Consider the following 21,232-nt stretch of genomic DNA (forward strand, 5'->3'; position numbering starts at 1 on the left):
GGAAGGGGAGAGAACCAAATAAATTTTAAAAAAAGAAATTACAAGAAAAGGTCATTTCTGAATCTAGCTTTCCTTTCAAAATTTAAAATTTATTATTTGAATTTGGGATTTTCAAAATTTTAAAATCTTTTATCTTTATTTTATGTCAATGACTAGCATGCATTTAATATCTTCTGAGTAAATGAATGAATTTACCTATGACTTGTGCATATACAGACAGGCACTGAAACCTTTACCTCTCTCTGTCTGTCTTTGTAAATGCAAATAATACAACTGGGACCAGAGGTAAAAGCTTAGTCTGAAATACTTGCTCAGTTTCAGCCTGAACTACTGAATAAGCCTAAATTGAGACTTTCCCCCAAAATCTTTCCTCAGAAAACAGTGTATCAGTTTAATTAGAGCTCTTATGATGTCTTCTGGCATCAATTATTTTATTTTGAACAGCGAAGTTTCACATTAGCCTGAAATAACATCAAGAGATGGGAGTTTGGGTTGATTAAAGAAGTCATTTGAGAGAATTGGCTAAAAAAAAAAAGGAGGCAACAAAAGTTGGTAAATCATTAGCAATTATTCCTAGGGTAGAGCCTCAAAATCACCAATGGTACAGGTCATTATAAACAATTCTTATAAAGATAATTTTTAAAAGCAATACGATAAGTTATTCCATTGGGAGATCACAAATACATATCTTAGAGAAATGAAAAGATCAACTCTCCTAAAATTTTGTGAATGGGTATTGAGACTTGGGATAAAATTTCTATGGAGTAAGTGAAAAATGGCCCTGCTGGCAACATGCAGCCAGCTAGGTGATGATGGTCCCAATTGAACATTAAAAAACAAAACAAAACAAAAAACAGTCACAGAAAATAAATTCAACAGAGACAAAGCTACTCCATGGCCATACTTGGAAGCAGACAGAGACAAGGCCTCTCTGCCAACACAAAAATGACTAATATGAGGCACAGATGCTCTTTAAGAGTAAGAGATCTTGTCCTACTTTTATCTATTCTCCTTTCAGAGAAAATTTATTAAGATACTCAATCACCACATTGCTGTTCCTCCTTTATAGCACCTAATTCAGAAATGGCTTCCATTTTCCTAATTCCTCCTCAAAATCACCAAATACCAACCCAAATCCTATAAGAAGCTCTTCCCTACTCCTTCTTACTGAGATGCCCCATGAGGCCTCTAGAATGCATTCTCCCTTGAAACAGTAAAGCTAAATAAACCTAACCTTTCTAGAATACATATATTTCTGGTGATCTTTGGTTGTGGGCTTTAACAGCATTGTACGTGGATTCAAACACTGCTGTATTGCATGTAACTTAGAAGGAAGATGATGAGTTCTAGAATTCTGGAAGATACATATAAAGAGTTTGAATGAATGTATTTCATTAACTATAAATGTGGCAGAAATGATATCTGTAAATCAGTGTGTTATTTTGTGAAATGTGAGATTTCAAATATCCTAGCCCCAATCAATTAAGAAATTAAATATAATTAGACATTTGACACAGTTTCATTCATTTCCCTAAATGTTTATATTTTCAAGTTGCCAAAAAATCTATTATAAATTCTATCTTCTCATTGGAAAAGTGGGGCTTTCCTTATACTCAGGCATATGTGTTTAGTTAGCATTTATTCAACCTCTTATAGGCAAGGACTTTTTCTTCAGTTATGAAACAAACTTACATTCTAACAAGTGAAATGCTGCTACTAATCTCTTAATAAATTATAAAATCCTTCTTATATTGTTACTCTCTTCCCTATAAGTTATCTTCCACCTTTTTCTATTATCAGTGACATGTGAAATTGTGCTTACCTAAGGACTTGCCTATTTTGGGGGGCAGGCTTATGTCTGTTTTCCCTCTATTGATTTGTGATGTTACAAAAACATTTGCACCAGATAAATGAGATCATATGCATGATAAATGATTTACAAAATCCATATATTTTTATAATTGTAATAGTATTTAAATGAGAAATATTTTTACGAGTCAACAGCACTTGACCTGCTATTCCATAAATAAATCTTCAGATGGACATCTGTTGTGAGTAGCATATTAAAGATTGTCTGACAAAAATTAAACCCTAAGGAAGTTCTTGGAAGTGTTAAGATATTGATGTTGGCAGTAGAACAAACTCACTGGGAGAAAAAATACCCAGCTTAATCTAGTTAATTAACAACAAAACAGCTAGGAATATGCAACATCCATGGTTGTGATTTACTGTAATTGAAAATGACTAATGATGCTGTCATTTTGCAGTTTATATTTGAGGAAATGATGCCTGGAAGATTATAATTATAATTGCCCCTTTGACCATTTGTCCACAGCAGGCATTTTGTGTTAAGGTTTAGGGTGCAAAATACCAAATACAGAAGGCTCCTCACACCTTACATTTGCTATTATATTTAAAAAGAATTCAATAGCACTATGTACAATTTATTATTAGAGTCATGTTAGCAAGATTTTTTAATTCTTTTATTTTTTAAAGAAGTTTTAGGTTACATAAATGCTTCATAAAAAAATATAAGGGATTCCCATACGCCTCCCTCCCTCCCCCTCCCACACTTTCCCACATTAACAAGCAAGATTTTTTGATAATCTAAAAAGTTAGCAAGCAAACCAGCTTGTTTCATCTATCACTTCAGCAAATAACCAAGACATTTAAAATTCCATGAATGCTATCAGTTCTAATGTATGGAAGGAGATATAAGTTGTTTAAAACACATACACACATTTAGAAAATTTTAACAGAAAGAGTAGTTTTCTGAGGAATGAGTATGAATAGAAGAAAATGGTACCTAAATTCTTAAGTTTAAAGAGAGTTAAAAAAAAAAAAACTCAGGCAAGATGCTGTGGCTCAATCAGTTGGGCTCCCGTCTACCATATAGGAGGCCCTTGGTTCGCATCCCAGGGCCTCCTTATGAAGGCAGGCTCGCCCACATGCTGTGGAGAGCCTACTCAGCAAGGTAACCCAAAAAAAAAAAAAAAAGAAGACAAGCGAAAACTCAGAAGAGTCCACAGTGAATGGACACAGAGAGCAGACAGCAAGCAAGCTGCAAGGGGGGAGAATAAAATAAATAAATACAGACACAGAAGAATGTACAGTGAACGGACACAGAGAGCTACAGCATGCAAAAAGCTGCAAGAGAGGGGGGATAAAAAAACTCCAATTATAAAAACCAAATAACAAAGGAATTTTTTTGTAGTTGTTGATGTTGTTGCTGATGGCAATTGTTTTTGTTGCTTTTTAACTTTGAAATGTGGTGCCATTGAGAAACTAGTTATTTCTCTGTGGAAAATGGAACATCTTAGAAACAATTCTATCAGCAGTGTTATCTTAAAATATTGTTATTACCAAAGGTATAACTTTAGCAAAATTTGCCAGAATTTAGCCAACCAATATCTATCAATGTCTTAGGATAAGAAGAAGGAACAATATATAAATGAAATGAAATAAAATTTGGAGGGGGGATGAAAGTGAGACATTGAGAGACAGGTATTGAGATACAGAAAGCTAAGAAAGGATGCTTAATTCTTCAGTCAGACTATTACGAGATTTTTCTAGTAATTTTGCATCAGAGCTCTAGTACTATATTTATGTCGCTAGTGGAACTGCCTCATATGTGACATTTAGGAGGAAGTCCTCAAAGAAAATATGGAAGAAGTTGGTGAATCAGGGATTAAAAAAAAACTAAAAAATTGCCATCTTTGAAAATTAAAGCAAGTCTGGAGAAGTTGATAAAATGAAGAAGAGTTTAAAAAGGACAGAAATTGAGCCCAGATGAGCTTGGCTCCCAATCATGACTGAGTTCGGTGGGTGAGCGTGGGAGCGAACAGACAAGCTGTCTGATACAGAATGTGGAGGTGCCAATAGACAGTCAATTTCCTAAGAAACAATCATTCTCTGATGTATTCTAAATTAGACTGTCTATATGGGATGAACACACTAATTATCCATTTAAATACTGGATAATACATACATGCATCATGAAGGATTTTCATTTTCTTTTAAAGGGTATCACTTTCTTCCTCATCATCGTTGTAGTTTCCAAATTACTTGCCCACAAAGAGAAACCAAAACAAACTTCTCTCATTAAAATGTACTCCAGGCTACTCAGACCTTTTTACTTTCTATTAAGGAATGAGAAATCTGAGCTTTAAGAAGAGGCATTAGGAATAGCACATTTAAAAATTTTTTGATATATGGTATCAAAGTTGAAACCAGGCTTTGTTATTCTACTATCAGAGCAATAGGAGGGATCACTCTTCAGAAAAATCATCCCTAACCTTTAAAGAGAGATTTTGATCCACAGAGAGATTTAAACACCCTCACAGCTTTTTCCACTTTGTACTGTTGGTTTCTATGTTCTGAACTGTGAGGTAATTTGGCCTCTATTGTTTCAGACTTCCCCAAACCCCAGCTAATCTCTAGGGGTTTCCAATGCTGTGGAATATATCAAAGGTCCTATATGAGCTACCTCTTTTCTCCTCAACCCAAATATCCCAAATTAATCCTATCCATCTGACACTATCAGTTCGATACGATGATTCTTCTCCAAACCTAAGGGAGAAGTGGTAGAACAGTCATAAGTTTTCACGTAAATTTTACTTCTAGATAAGCTAACTTAAGAGGAAGCGGGGAGGAAGGAAGATGACAAGGATAGAAAGAATAGTGCTGACTGCTACAAAATGGTTTTAGGCAGAGTCGGTATATCCTTGCTTTCACTTTTATTTCAGAAAGGCAATTCCCAATTTCTATACCACCAGTGCTACAGTAGAAAGTAAATGTGCTCTGGCATTGTTGGATTCCAGGTCTGATCTCAAAGTGGCCCAAGAGTTCAGAGTGTGGATGAATATGTGAGGAATTACCATCACTTCCTTGGATGGTTTTACATACAGTGAAAGAAAATTTTTCTTATTGACTTCTCATTATGGATTTTCCTCTGTCTTTCACAGAAACACGGAATTATAAGTCAATTTAGGTGCACATTTGTAATCCCTAACAGTTGGTGCCAAAGCTTGACACTGTTATGTGGCATAGGGTATAAGGTCTTTGAGGATAAACCAAGAGTAGACTGAATTACCTGTGCAATAGTCCATTTGTTCATGTCATTGCTCGCTACCGTAAGAGTCACCCTGGCAACCACAAAGGGGAGTGTGTGCTTAGGGACTGCCTTTCCTTAGCACCTGGGTGGAAACCCCGGAATTTGCTGCTTTCAGGAATTTCCATAGCTCTCTAATTATAAATACTAAATCCATGGATAGTTTAAAAAATGATCATGCCAGGACTGGAACTAGATGCAAGACTGTTATCTCTGCATTTTAGGAGTGGGGATAATGTATTCCTGAATAAATATAGACTGATATCTACAGAGAAACTTGTGCCTTTCAGCATCTGGTGTTTGGACATAATGTTCAGGCTAAACCTTTACATTTACTTACCTAAGGAAAAGTCCTCTTGTAAACAATAAGGAAAGCAAACAATTTTCAAGAAATGAAGCTCTGGCCAAGCAAAAGGAAAACTAAGTGGTGACCTTAGAGACAGAGTATAAGTCATGGTAATGTTGTTTGCAAGGACAAACTGGCTTGATATAATGAGGTTATTGACCTGCACTGTTTTAGGGCGGTTTTAAACATGAGGGTGAGGCTCACTAAATCTCAGCCTGCAACGTTAGCCAGAGAAACCAGGACTGATCAATAAACAGCCACCATTATAGGCTCTCAGGAACCTGCATCATAATGTGAGCCATTATAATTTTGATCAGGGATAGAAAATAAAGTAACCCATACCTAACGTCTATTTATCACTCGACTCTTACTTGCAAATGGATACCACTGATTAGCCATTTTTGCAAAACTGACCTGGCTTTCCTTTTCTCTCCTCATGTAGTGGCCTGGGAATAAATATGTCTAAGACTTCAAAATGCACATGAAGAGGGGAAAGAAGGAGAGAGCTGTCTCCGAGTCTGGCTTTTTTTTTTTTTTTTTTTTTTTTTTAACCAAGAGAGAAACAATTACACGGCATTTCACGAAAAATTCTTGACCCAATGAAGGACTGAAGCCCGAATGCTGAGTTTCGTTTTTCATAAGAAAGAGCAACAGAGAAAAGAAAGGTCACGGACCATATTGTGATTCTTTACAGCTGTTGGAGACAGACAGTATGATGCAGTAGCTTGATTTGAATTAAGCCAAACAATATGAAAAGCATCGAAGCTGGCAAGCAAAGTGATTAAGTGCCAAAGAATTTAATCTACCTTGAAGGTGGGACTACTTTTTGTATTGATGGCAGCACACCAGGACTGGAATGAGTCCTTTAATGCAATGACTCGTTAATAGCCTTAAGATCACAATATATAAATAGGATATGTTGATCAAAAAGACAGCTCTGCCTCTGCTGTGGCAGTATGGCTGGTATTCCTTTACAAGTTATTTCATTGATTATAAATAGACCACGTCAGTGGCAAATGTACAACAGGGGAAGCATAACCCATTATGAGGTAATGGATATAGCTAGGGGTTGCTTCATTACCTTCACTGGCTGAGTGGCTGGTTTTTCCTTGTACAAATGCTGCCCTTTAGACAAAATCCCTTCCACATCCGGCTGTTTAGCTTGAACTGCTACTTCAGTTTCCTGGGGAAAAGAACCCATACAGTGCAGATTAACTTCACAGTTAGCAATAAAATTACTAAATTTACATATACCCTTGGAGACTCCACATGTATTGCAGATCAATTTCTCATGGAACACAGGGATATGAAAAGCTAAGTTTTCATGCAGAGGAAAAAAAAGAGGTCTTTGTGAAACACAATACACTAAAAAAAAACCCAACTTCTCCTTAATTACATCATGATATTATTATATGGAGATATGGACACTAACTTTCTATTTTCCAAAAGAGCAAAATGCAAAAATGAGTTACAATTTATGAATATAATTAATGTTGATGAATCCTACTATTAGCTTCAATAATCTCAGTAATCAATCCCTGTGTTCATTTTGTTACAAACTTTCTTACTTTAACAGAAAGAAATCAAATAAGTCTTTCCAAATCATTGTCAGAATTATTAATTTTCTTTCCAAATAGCAAACCCTAGCACAGTATTAAAGTTTATTAATTATTAAACAGTCCAATTAAATAGGGATTTTTATGGAATGATCAAATAATTTTCTGTTTGTTTTTCCTTACTCTGGAAAGGACTGAAGCATGACAGAAAAAAAAAAAAAAACCCAGAGTGAAAAAGCCAACGAAACAACAACAAAAATAACCTTTTAGATATAAGAATATAAAATGCTTTGTTACTGTCTGCTATGAAGAGAGAACACAAGAAGTGAGCATAAATTGAAGCTGAAGGAAGTGAAGTTAAATATTACAGAAGCTTTTGGGAGGGAACACTTGTTAAACACTAGGATAGAATATCGATTAATCAATGTCAGGCATCAGTTAGGGACTGGACAATCTTCCCCAGATAGCGGCTCCTGATTAACCCGGCTCTCTCTTCCTTCCTCTCATAGCCTGGAGCCTCCCAGCACCAGTCTTCACACCACTGTTTCCTTTATGTAGTCTGCTTGTATCTGTTTTCTCTCAGCCCATTAGGGCAGGGAGTCACCCGAACACAAATTACTACAATCCCCTATTGCATAGTAGGGTGTCTTGCAACTTCTGCGTGCTCAGCATACGCTTTTGAGAGGGATTGTTTCTTCAGGTCCTATTATAATAAATATGATGGGAGGCAGGGGCTTTGGTAAAAAGTGTCCATGACATAGTGTTAACTGTCAGAAGAGCACAATGCACACAGCCTACTCTCAAATTCTTAGAACATAGATGAAAAGATAGATGAGAGAGAGACAGAGACGGGGGGGGGGGGCGGGAAGGAAGGAAGGGAGGGAAGGAAGGAAGGAGGGAGGGAGGGAAGGCAGCCAGGCAGGCACGCAAAATGCTAAAAGTTGGTAAGTCTGAGTATCTGGGTGGGAATTATGTTGGAGTTCTATATATGTTTGCAATATTTTTGCAACTTTCTTGTAAGTCTGAAGTTATTTCAAAATAAAAAGTTAAAATGGTGTCCATGGCATCCATAACATTAAGCCTTTACCCCGTTTGTTAATAGGTATGTGTGTAAATCTCAGTTCCTTTAGTACGGGAGCTTAGCAACTTCTTTCTTTCAGAACTGCTGCTTCATTGACTTACTGCCCATTGCCAGGTAATGATATTGTTCCCTCAATTTACAGTACTAGCATGACTGTGATCTTTGCTAGAGACAGAGATAGTTCTGAGCTTGGATCAGGAATGAGAAACATCAAGCTTTAAGTACTGGATTTCTAAAAGATTCCCTGTCATATAAAGCCACACTTAAATGCCCTATTTTCAAAATGCTGTTAAAGTTTAAATAACAAAGAGTAACATTTTGGGATATTGGCTAATGATATGTTCTTAACATACCCTAACAGAGAAAAATAGAACATATCAACTTAAAGAAGTTGAGAAAAGAGCATATTTTTAGCAAGGTAAACATGATTTAAGAAAAAGAAAAATATAGCTATATTGTTCCATTTATATGTATTTATGTATACCATAAATTACTAATTCCAAATATGTATGAAATACTAAACTACACATTTAAAATTATATGGATTTATACATATATAAATGCATACATACACACATTATACATGTGAATGATGTGTTCAGTGAAGCAGTGTCACTACCATTCATCGTGCATTCGTTTATCTAAGATAAAGCCATATTTTCTATTTTGTTCACTGAATCCCAGGGGCTTTACTTGTGTTACTCGTTGATACTGATGATTGCAGAGAATAGACAAAGTTGTCTGATTAGCTTTGCCACTGCCATAGACTATGTTATTGATGATATTATAGTACCACTTGTATAATGTCTAGTGTTTATTTTTCCACAACCCTGAGCTAACAGACTCCCAATTTACAAATAAGAAAATGAAGCTGGTGTGGTGAGGCAATGATGGTGGTGGTGGTGATGTGACTCACATGTCTACAACCCCAAGGAAGACCGTAGCTCTAACATTCAGACACAGTTCTGTCTAAATTCAAAGTCCATGCTGTTTCCATCTGTGTAAGTTACTTCTCCATTTCTTATAAAAAACTATGACATATCATCTAAATGACTTGTTCTAATTAATGTTATTTCTAAGCCCTAAGAGATTTTCCTATATTCATCTAAATCTATTTCACATGAATAGATAGGCTGACAAAATGTCATACCTCTCTGATAATAAAAGGAGAATCAAGGTTGTCCTGCAAAGCCATTGGAGCTGTGGGATATGACTTGGAATATCATATGAGCCTTGTTGCCAAACCTGGTGTGGTAAGTCACTGAAGATTAGAAGGACTATGACCATTTTATGAGAAAAGTAGGCTTTTAATTGGAATTTATTTTAGAACAATACTAGAGGTCATTGTTCTTACCTCTTCTTTCTTTCTCTTTATATATATATATTTGAATACATACAAATATATACATATACATATATATACCTATATTCCTTTAGAATTAAGCTCTTTTGAGGGAAAGACACATCTACCTCATCCATTCATTCTATTTCTGGGCATGCCTGGCACATAATGGGCACTGAATTAAAATTTATTACTGGGCAAATAAACATTGTTGCATTTTAAGTGTGTGGCAATTGAGTTAGGGTGTGCAGTAACAGAGACATTTGTTCATGCAGACAGTTGAATACTTCCATGGCACAATTTTCTTTCTATCTTAATGATTTACTAGGGTTAAATACAGAGTCTACTCCTCCTCTTCTGGATTTAATTGTCATTTTTTAAAAACATTTTCATCTTCATGTTATTGATTAAAACAAGGCTTACAATTTCACTTTATGATTAATTATAATTGATTCATTTTATACTTAATCAATCTTCCATTGACTTCCTTTCAACTAAAAATGCATTTCTTCAGTATTTTCCTTCTTTGCTAAAATATTTAGTAATTTAATCTTACTCTAGGGAAGAAAGAGAAGACCACAAATACAAATGTTTTAGCAAACAAATAAGTATTTTCCATAAGAGACACCACAATGTAGAGTCTCAAATTAGGCATTTTATAATCATTGCACCTAAGCACAGTAAATAGTTTTAATTCTGGTTTATAGTTTCAGTGGAAGAGTAACCCTGGAGGGGCTGGTACGCTATGTTCCTCATAAAACTGGTGACTTCCATGGTTGTTGAAAAATCTCAGCCTTCCTTCCAAACAGTCCCACTTCCCTTTTTTTTCTCACACATTGAACAAAGGATGACACCCTTCTCATATTACCTTAAATTTAACTTGTTCCTCTGTTCCAAAATATAGATAACAAATTTATATTTGATACATATGACATTACTTTAAACTTCCATGGTATTTAGACAGCCAAAACTTTTGCATTGGACACAAATGCTACTTATGTTATTCCCACCTTACAAAAAATGTGGCTTTTTTTTTACAAAACAGTATGCGTGTTGTTGGAAGATACACACTTCATTCATTCATTCACGTAAAATATTTATCAAATAATTTCAGGGCCTACTATGTTCCAGACACTGGGATAAAGCACTGAACTAGGAAGACAAATTTCCTGGCCACACACACCCCCACTCACATGTATATCTATGATATATATGTATATGTGTATATATACACACATGCATACATGTATTGCATATGTGTGTATATATATGTATATGTGTGCTATAAAGAAAAATAAAAAACACCATTAGGTAAATTCAAAACAAAACCACTACTTTACACCCACTGGGATGGCTATTACTTAAAAACCATAAAATAACAAGGATTGGCAATGACGCAGAGAAATTGGAACCTTCGTGTATTGCTGGTAAGAATGTGAAATGGTACAGTTGATGTGGAAAACAGTTTGATCGCACCTCAAAAGAGTTAAACATAGATTTTCTCTATAACCTGGCAATTTCACTCCTAGGCATATACCCAAAAGAAGTGAAAGCAAGGACTGAAAGAGATACTCGTATACCAATGTTCTACATTATTCACAATAGCCAGGTGATGGAAACAACTTAATTGTTCATTGACAGATAAATGGTGTATTAGTCAGCCAAAGGGGTGCTGTTAGAAAATATCAGAAATCTGTTGGCTTTTATAAAGGGTATTTATTTGCAGTAGGAGCTTACAGTTACCAGGCCATAAAGCATAAGTTACGTCCCTCACCAAAATCTTTTGCTATGCCGATATCTGCCAGGGTTCAGGCTTCCTGGATTTCTCTCTTCCCGGGACTTGCTTCTCTCTGGGCTCAGGGTTCCGCTCTTCTCAGGGTCTGCTTCTTTCTGGGCTCAAGGTTCCTCTCTTCCCAGGGCTCACGTCTCTTTCCACACAACCAAGCTCCTCTGTGTGCTTAACTCCCAGGGCTCCAGCTCAAGACTCCAACATCAAAAACTCCAACAGCAAAACTTCAACTGTGTCCTTTGTCATGTCTTTTATCTTTGAGTCCCCACCCACCAAGGGGCAGGGACTCCACACCCTACTGATGTGGCCCAATCAAAGCCCTAACCATAATTTAATCACTCCCAGGTACAGACCAGTTTACAAACATATAAGCCAATATCTATTTTTGGAATTCATGAACCATATCAAACTGCTACAAATGGATAAACAAAATGTGGTACACATTTTCCATACAAATGGAATATTATTCAGTCAGAAAAAGGAATAGAGTTCTGATGCATGCCACTACACAGATGCACCTTGAAAAATTATGCTAAATTGAATAACCCAGACACAAAAGGAAAAATATTGCATGATTCAATTTATATGAAATACATAGAATAAACAAATTTGTGATGCCAGACAGTGCATTAGAGTTTACCAGGAGACAGCAGGAGGGGGAATGGAGAGTTATTGCTTAATATGTATAGAGTTTCTGTTTGGGACAATGAAAATGTTTTGGTAATAAATGGTGGTGATAGTGTACCATTAAAAGTAATCAATGCCACTGAATTGTACACTCAAAAAGCAGGTAAAGTGGGAAATTCTGTGGTGTATATATATTACCACAATAAAAAAAAAGGAAATAGGAAACAGAATAAGAGGAGTGAGAGTGAGTATGGTATCTTTTTTAGATAGGGTGAGTACAGAAGGCGTGTTGGAACAGAGTGAAGTGCAGAAATGGGTACGTCAACTTGTTGTTCTGGAGTGTTACAGGCAAAGGGAATGGAAATTGCCCTAAGGGGGTGAGGAATTTGGCTTGTTTAAGGATTAGAAGTTGTGCAATACTCTGCTAAACTAGACATAAGCTATTCAGGTATCATAGAGAACAGAGAGAAAAAAGTTTTCTCTCTCTTTCCCCCTCTTCACCCCCTCCCCCTTTTTTGGAAAATTGATTACACATACTAAGATCTAATTAGCTTGTAATATTTGTCAGAAACCAATCCTGATTTGAGTCTTTCAAGATGATAACTCTTGTGCTATATTGGAGGAAAGATTTTAAGAGTGAGAAGCTGTTGACAGGGAGAATAGTTAGGAAACTGTTTTAGAAGTCTAAGCACTTAAAGGAACAAACAGAAGCAGCATGAATATTCAGGAAGGGTTACTACTAAGACGATATTATAGATATAGGGTTGGCAGGATTCGATGGGATAAAAGAAAATGTTGAGAGTGACAGATTTTTCAGCTGGAGAGGAAAAGGCGGGGGAGGTATAATGGACCTAGATGAAGAAGGCAGAAAGGTGAGGCTGTTTACAGAAGTAGGCTGAGTCTGTGAGTCAAGGTGTCTGTGGGAACACAGAAGCAGATATCCAGTGAGCAATTGGAAAAACAAGTGTTGTGCTCAGTTGAGGGGTCAGACTGGGAGTGCAAATCTGGGTGTAAAATCAGCAGTAGGACAAAATTGTCCCAGTGACAAGTACGGAGTGAGAAAACAGGACTGGAGCCAGAATTTTGTACTTATCTCTATGGATAAGAGAAGAAAGACAAACCAATTAGAGAAAGAGTGAACAGAGAGAGCAAAAGGGGCTAAAACAGGAGAGGATGGAAACCCCAAAGTCAAGTAAGGAGAGAGTTTTGTGAAAAAGGTTGTCACCAATGTTATTTATTTCTAATAAGCCAGAGGCTGAAGAAATAGTATTAATATTAATACCACGCCAATATTAATATTAAACTAATACTACTGCTAGTAACACTAACAATAATATTAATATGGAACATATCCTTCATTGGAGGTTAAAAAAACCAAAAAACAAAAAAAAAAACAAAGGGAAGTTTGAATGTAATGGTTTCTATATTCTTTTTGTGACAAGAAGATTAGTTTGTGCTCCTGAAAATTTTACCACAAGCTCCTATTTTTAAAATTCTGAAAACATATAGATTTCAGACAAAAATAAACTTACTAGAAATATCTTATATGAGGAGTAATCATAAAAGGCCAGTTGGTTCAGCTTCTGCCTTGAGGCAAACAGATGAGTAAGAACGTTTGTTCTGGAAAATCGAGAACCACGCACAGACAGACACATAGACTCACACACATGCAGACACACATGGAAACACATGCATACTCAAAAAGCTTGTAGGGATAATAATTATGGAAGAAAAAACAGAAAAATTCTAAGAATATTAATTCACTGACTATAAAAATCAATAATTCAGAAATGATTTTTAAAAAGACTTGCAAAATTGCAGTAAGTTCAAGTTCAGAGAGTGTATTGTGATGGTTGGGCCTTTGTCTTTCTTTAAAACTGTTCATCAGTGTAACTCCAGTGGAAATTATATACCTTCAAAAATGACCATAAGTGGTTCATTCATTTCACCAAGCTTTCACCTATGCTGCCAAATGATTAACTCTAACACACGCTTCTCCCTGCCCTCCAGCCTCCCATTAGAAATTCATAATTGCAGAGATGGCAAAGAATAGCTGCTAGTATACAGATGGCACTGACAAATAGACAAGGTTAGAAGCCTGTATTTGACATTACAATGAAGTCCCTTAGGAAATTAACAAGCACATTTTAATTCATGAAATTTTCAGCAGCAAATGTAGTCCTGCCAAAGAAAAATAGCAGCAAGGTGGACATTAGGGCAGCCCAGGCATTACTTAGAGCTCCTCGTTCTAAGCAGGTGCTTGCTAAATGGACTGCGGAAAAGGCAACGTACCAGGTGAACTGTCCACGTGTTGCACCTTAGCACTACCTGGACATAATAAAATATTTTCTCTTCAGGCAATCAAGGTAGCCCTAGATTTTGTCTTCTTATGGATGAATGTTACAAAGTCACATTACTTCCCTCTACAGAAATGTTTCTTATCCTTCCATCATCTCTATGCTCATCTTCTGATCGCCCAATGAAATAATGAAGGGTTTAAGTACCTGGGTGAGATTTACTCTTGGTCCTATTGAAATAGAGGAATGAGTGAGAAAAATCATGTTCTGCTCTAAATTCTTTGTAGTTACTTCTCCTTGGCACATATTTGGAGAACTAGATCCCTAATTATATGCACCTTAGATAATTCACTGTAGAAATGCTGTTTTGGAGATGAATGTCTACAATTTACCTCACTACATTTATTTGCAGTGTGAATTTATTAGTTAAAAGCTAGGTCAGTTATTCAGGACTAAATATTATTGCTTGAAGGGTCAACTATAGTAAATCTCATTATATACCCTAAAAATATTCTTTAGTGTCTATGGTGGTTTGGAGCTCTGTACCCCAGGACAACATGTTCTTAAACGTAATCCATTCCTGTGGGTGTGGGTCTATTGAAGGAGGGCTTTTGATGAGGCCACTTCAGTTAAGGTGTGCTTCACCTCAATCAGGAATGGTCTCAATCCTATTACTAGAGTCGTATAAGCAGAATGAAATTCAGACAGATGGAAACCCATGGGGACCAAGAAGCTGAAGGTCAGTGGAACCCAGAAAAGAAGGGAGAGCCCAGGAAAGGCTGCCATGTGTATTGCCATGTGACAGAAGAGCCAAGGACATCTTTGTCCACCAGCAGCCAGCCCCAGAATGCCAGTCCTTGGGGAAGAAAGTATCACCTTGATGATCCTTGATTTGGACTACTATCCTCAAAACTGTGAGCTGATAAATCCCATTGCTTAAGCCAATCCATTGCGTGGTATTTTCTTTGGCAGCCAGAAAACTAAAACAATATATATTTTTCTTAAATAAGTGTGAGAAAAATACATTATAAGAAGCTAAAAATCATTCCGAAAAAACAGAATAGGTGAAATAAATTTTAAAAATGTTATATCCCTCCAGGCAAATGACATAAAAAACTGAAAATAAAGCAAGCAAGCAAGCAAAAAGCAAAAAAAAAAAAAAAAAAAAAAAACTCAGCAAAACCATATGACTATGCAAAGATAAAAACGTTAGTGAAATTGTTAGCTGCACTGAAAATGCCAACAAAACTGCTATAATGATATCAACAAGCTATAGCTAAATGTTTACTATGTGTAAAAAATTGTTTTTCATACTTTTTTTCTTAATACTTTCAATTCTGTAAAATGGGTTTTATCTAATTTTACATATATTGAAACCGAAGGAAATTAGGTCTATTGTCTAAGATCACTTAGCTTGCAAATGGCAGAACTGAGTTTGTAACCTGGAAATTGGACCACCACCAATCACTTTCTTCCTTATGCTGTCGTGTATAATGTGCATGTGCTTATATCACTTCTTGTAAAAATCAGCAGATATATTTCTTTTTTTAACAAATCAATATTATTGCTACAAATTAATAAAGTATACAATCTATCCAAAGTGTACAATCAATGGTATTTGGTATAATCACATAGTTGTGCATTCATCACTTCTATCATTATTAAAGCATTTTCATTATTTCAATAATAAGAATAATAAAATAAAAAACACAAAGATGACTTAATACTGATTTTGCTCAAGCTCTTCCAAAAAATTGAACAGGAAAGAATGCTACAAAGCTCATTATATGAAGCCAACTTCACCCTAACTAAAACCAGATAAAGATATTGCAAAAAAAAGAAAATTACAGACCAATATCTCTTATGAATATAATAATAGATACAAAAATTCAAAACAAAATACTTGCAAACAGAATTCAAAAGCACATTAAAAGAATTATAAATCACGATCAAGTGGGTTTTATCCCAGGCATGCAAGGGTGGTTCAACACAAGAAAACCAATTAGTGTAATAAACCACATTGATGAATTGTAGAAGAAAAATCATACGATCCTCTTAACTGATCAGAAAAGGCATTTGACAAAATATAGCACCTTTTCTTGATTAAAAAAAAACACCCCAAAAACAGGAATAGAAAGAAGATTTCTCAGTATGGTAAAGTGCATATATGAAAAACCTACAGCTAGCATTGAACTTAACAGTGAAAGACTGAAAGCTTTCCCACTGAAATCAGGAACAAGACAAGGATGCCCACTGTCCCCATTATTATTCAAAATTGTGCTAGAAGTTCTAGCTAGAGCAATTATGCTAGATAAAGAACTAAAAGGCATCCAAATAGGAAAGGAAGAATTAAAATTTTCACTATTCACTGATGACAGGATCCTAGCAAAAGCGGCAGGATACAAAATTAAACACACAAAAATCAACAGCATTTCTATACACTACTGATGTGCATTTTAAGGAGGAAATCAGAAAAAAATCATTTTATAATAGCAACTAAAAAAATCAAATATTTAGGAATAAATTTAACCGAGGACATAAATGATCTGTATTTAGAAAACTATAAAACATTGCTAAACGAAAGCAAAGAAGACTTAAATAAATGGGAGGACATTCTGTGTTCATGGATTGGAAGACTAAATATTGTTAAGATATCAATTCTACCCAAATGCAATCCCAATAAAAATCCCAACAGCCTTTTTTGCAGAAATCGAAAAGCCAATAATCAAATTTATTTGGAAGGGTAAGGGGCCCCAAATAGCCAAAAACGTCTTCAAAAAGAACAAAGTTAGAGGACTCTCACTTTCTGACTTTAAAGCACACTGCTTTGCTACAGTGGTAAAAACAGCATGGTACTGGCATAAGGAAAGACGGACTGACCAATGGAACCAAATCTAGAACTTAGAAATTGACCCTCACATCAACAGTCAAGGGATTTTTGACAAGGCTGTTAAGCCTACCCAAGGTCAGAACAGTCTTTTCAACAAATGATGCTGGAAGAACTGGAGAGCCATATCCAAAAGACAGAAAGAAGACCCCTATCTCGTACCTTATACAAAAATTAACTCAAAATGGATCAAGGACCTAAATATAAAAACAGCAACCATAAAACTCCTTGAAGAAAATGTAGGAAAACATCTTCCATGTCTTGTGGTAGGTGGTAGTTTCTTAAACCTTACACCGAAAGCACGAGCAACAAAAGATAAAATAGATCAATGGGACCTCTCAAAATTCAACACTTCTGTACCGCAAGGGACTTTGTCAAAGGGTGAAAACACAGCAGACTCAATGGGAGAAAATATTTTGCAGTCACATATTTGATAAGGGTTTAATATCCATGATATATAAGGAGATCATATAACTCAGCAATTAACAGACAAACTCTCTGATAAAAAAAAAAAGGGCAAAAGACAAAAAGAACTGTCTAAAGAAGAAATATAAATGGCAAAGAAACACGTGAAAAAATGTTCAACATCACTAGCAATTAGGGAGATGTATTTCTTAATTTCACGTTAATTCTTTATTCTTCCTCTTTAATTCCAGTACATTTGACAATACTCTTTCAGTGAGAGTAAACTCATTCTCTTCCCACAGAAATGGAAATAAAATCATACTTAGCCTTGAAAACGCTTCAAGAATTTCACTTTGTGGGTTGATGATCACCAAACTTTCTGATATCTGGGTCATAGAACTGGTTTGAGTGAACCTTTTATCTCCCAAACAGCCTCACATTTTTACATGATTTAAAATAAGGGGGAGGAGGCCACCACTAAAATAGAAACACAGCTAATTATAGTGGCCAGTTTTTGTGAGTAGAATATGTTGAACTTCAAAGAACATTCATATCAGAAAGTCTTCATGGGATTTCAGCACACAGGCAAAAATCTCCTTTCTAACAACATATCATTTCATTTAGCCTTTTTTCCCTGCTTATTCTTTTTTTTAAAATTATAACATTGTATATTATTTATTTATTAAGAAGTTTTTAGATAACAGTCAGTGGCTCAATGATAGTTAAAGACCCAGGATTTTTGCATCATCCTGAGTGGGTTGCTTCATCTTCCCTGTGTTTGTAACCTCATGGTTATTAGATGGCTGCCACAGTTCCAGGCAATATGTCTTTAGCATTCCAAGCAGGAAGGAAGTCCTTCCTAATTCTTAATATTCCCTGCAAAAGGATTGTGTGCCAGGAGTTAAGAACCTTTTGGTGTGGACAATTGTAATACCATTATTTATATACTCATTAACTAAATATAGAGTTTGAGTTTCCCTATGGTGTTGAAAATTCACTACAACCTCCTGCATAATTTTAACAAAACAATTTGCATTAATTAGGAAATATGGAGGAACCTTTCATTAATACTCACCAGGAGAATATCAGTCTATTTTTTAATGCAGTCCTGATAGGCGTTTGAAATGGTGTGACTCTCTAAGCACCTTAAGTCTTAGTTTTGTTTTGTTTTTTTCTTATGAAATGGCATTACTGACATTAGGCAGTTGCTGATCTGACAAGCAGTGAAGCGATGGTTAATGATGAAAAAAGTCTAAACAAAACCTTTGAGGGTGAAAGTGGCACATCAGGTACAAACTAATATATTCTGACAGTTTTCTAAAAATTGATTTATTGAACATTATGTTTCTAATTCAATATTAAGCTGAGTGTGTGTGTGTGTATGTGAGTGTGTTTGTTTTTAACTAGAAACTTGGTGTCCCTAAGGGTAGTAGGTTTTGGATCAAAATAAATTTGTCTGGGATACATTTTGCCTAATTTTCCTTTTTTATTTTTAATTTATTCAACTTCCCTTCATTTTACCTATGCCGACCTTAGAACATAACTAAATATATAACAAAACACAATAAGGATGACATAAACAGGCTTTTTCACGAATGTTCACCCATTATTTATAAATTTGACAAATATTTATTGAATGCTTATTACATTTCTGGGTCTGAGCTAGAAACTGCAAATACTATGAGGTACAAGGTATTTCCTTGTGAAGGATATGGGCACACATGTTAGAGCACAACAAATATGACAAACAACAAAGTGCACTGTGCCATGGAGCACTGAGCAGGAACTTATCAGTTCTGTGTTCTAGAGACAACAAGAAGGTTAGGGCAGGCCCCAAGGAAGAGGAAAGGCTTAAGCAGAGGCTTGGAGCAGAATAATTCATGCTCCTGCCTGGAAAGATGAGGGACTTTAGAAAGAAAATATTCCAAGAGGGAGTTCAACGTATGTAAGGATAGGGACCAGGGGCATCATTGAGATTCTATGTGGGGGAATAGGAAGGAATGATGAAGAGTACAAGACAGGAGCCAAAGGAAAGAAGGATCTTTTATACCACCCCCAGGAGCTTCATGGAGAAGCCCCACAAGGGTTAAATAAGGGAATAACACCTTGGTAATCTAATTGATCTTCTAAAAATGAGTAAACATGAATATAAGGATAGATGACCGACAGATAAACCAATAGAGGCAAGATCTATTGTCAATACATAGTTTTCCACTCAAATAAGCTGATAAGAATGACATAAGCATACTGCTACCGAAAACAATGGAATTCAAGATAAAAACGACTGACATAAGCATACTGCTATTGAAGACAAACGAATTCAACATATAAACGATAACTGTTCCCTAACAAACACTAAATGTCCATTTTCTTGGAATTTTCTTACCTATAAAGAATATATCCTGCCCTTTGGCTATTCTGTCAAACACCACAAATGACAGGTTTTCTATCAAATCTAAGATATCTTTGATTATAAGAACCGCTATTGTTTTGTGAACTGCTAAGAACTTTTTAAAAAATTGTACTTTTAGACACTATCGGTTGTATGATATATCTCAATTGCAGAGACATTAAAATTTTAAAAATGCATTTTGGAATATTAATGAAATTCGAAGATATTTGTGAATACTATGATTTTTTTGATCATTATTCTCCATAACCTCTCTGAATATGGCTGCACTGAGGGTGAATGTACTATCCTCCCCATTGACTGGGGGCTTGAGCAGGTAACTCGTTTTGATCAAGGAACAGTGGGCAGAAGTCACTGTCTGGCAGCTCTGAGCTGGGTCTTTAGTACAATTCAAAATTTGCCAGAGCCTTTTGTTCTTGCCTTCCCCCTTGATAGAACAATGTGCCACAGAAAAGCTTGGGTCTTGTGATGAGAAGACATTTGCAGCAGATTCACATTCCAGAATGAAGAGAAGACCTGAATTTGACCCATAGTATGAAGAAAACCTGTAGCTGTTCTGCAGACATATGAGTGAGTAGCAATTGTTTTTTGTTGTAGGTCACTGGAATTTGGGGTTGTTTGTTAATGCAGCAAGAGCTGACAATTACAACATTATAGTCAAAACAAAACAAAAAAAATGAATACGACTTTTGGGAATGAGAAGACTGCAGTAAGCCTTTAAAATAAATGTGTCCTGGTCACAAGTGTTGTCTGCACAATCTCTCATTCCACATAGAAACTGCTAAAAAAGGAACCAAGAAACAAAAACAAAATGGAATCAATATTGTGTTAGAGCTTGACTTCTCCAGCCTAGATTGTCAGGCATACTCTGACAAATGAAGGATGATGGATGGAAGAATATAACATTGTGCAGTTGAGTTTTTTTCTCTTTCCCCTCATGCTGGGTGACTGTTCTTTTATTTATCTACAATTAGGTTTGCTAGACCACTGCAACGTGGCTCTCCTTCACTGTAACTGCATGCTATCAAGTACGTGCCAAGTTGATTGACAAAGAATGACAGGTTCTCTCTTTCCAGTCTGAGTTAATCAAGGGCAGCCCACCAAAGGGAGGCTTTTTCTGATTTAGAAATTTATGGATTTCAAAAATAATCTGTCCAAATATACAAAGTGTAATGCAGTATTGATTTGCAAAGTGCCAAGTGTTATGAAACTGAGAAGATATAATCTACCAAGCTTCATGCCTGGGACGTTCAAGGTTAACAAAAGAGAGGACATGGGTGTGTCCATCAAGAAATGTGGCAGATGGGGGCTGCTGGGTTTGGGGAATGGGAGGAAGAGATGAGATGTGGAGGTGTTTTCGGGACATGGAGTTGTCCTGGATA

The 21,232-nt window shown here is 35.9% G+C and overlaps 1 protein-coding gene across 3 annotated transcripts in view; it reads right to left on the reverse strand.

The window, feature by feature from the left end:
* The window catches only part of DMD (dystrophin), a 2,676,723-nt gene that overhangs the window by 748,514 nt on the left and 1,906,977 nt on the right, over positions 1-21,232 (reverse strand). For all 3 annotated transcript variants that reach the window (XM_058291720.2, XM_023592525.3, XM_058291721.2), the window contains one exon: positions 6,538-6,639. In XM_058291720.2, the coding sequence (XP_058147703.1) occupies positions 6,538-6,639 (102 nt within the window). The remainder of the gene's footprint in view (positions 1-6,537; positions 6,640-21,232) is intronic.

This window comes from Dasypus novemcinctus, chromosome X, assembly GCF_030445035.2.
Source record: "Dasypus novemcinctus isolate mDasNov1 chromosome X, mDasNov1.1.hap2, whole genome shotgun sequence".
Lineage (NCBI taxonomy): Eukaryota > Metazoa > Chordata > Mammalia > Cingulata > Dasypodidae > Dasypus > Dasypus novemcinctus.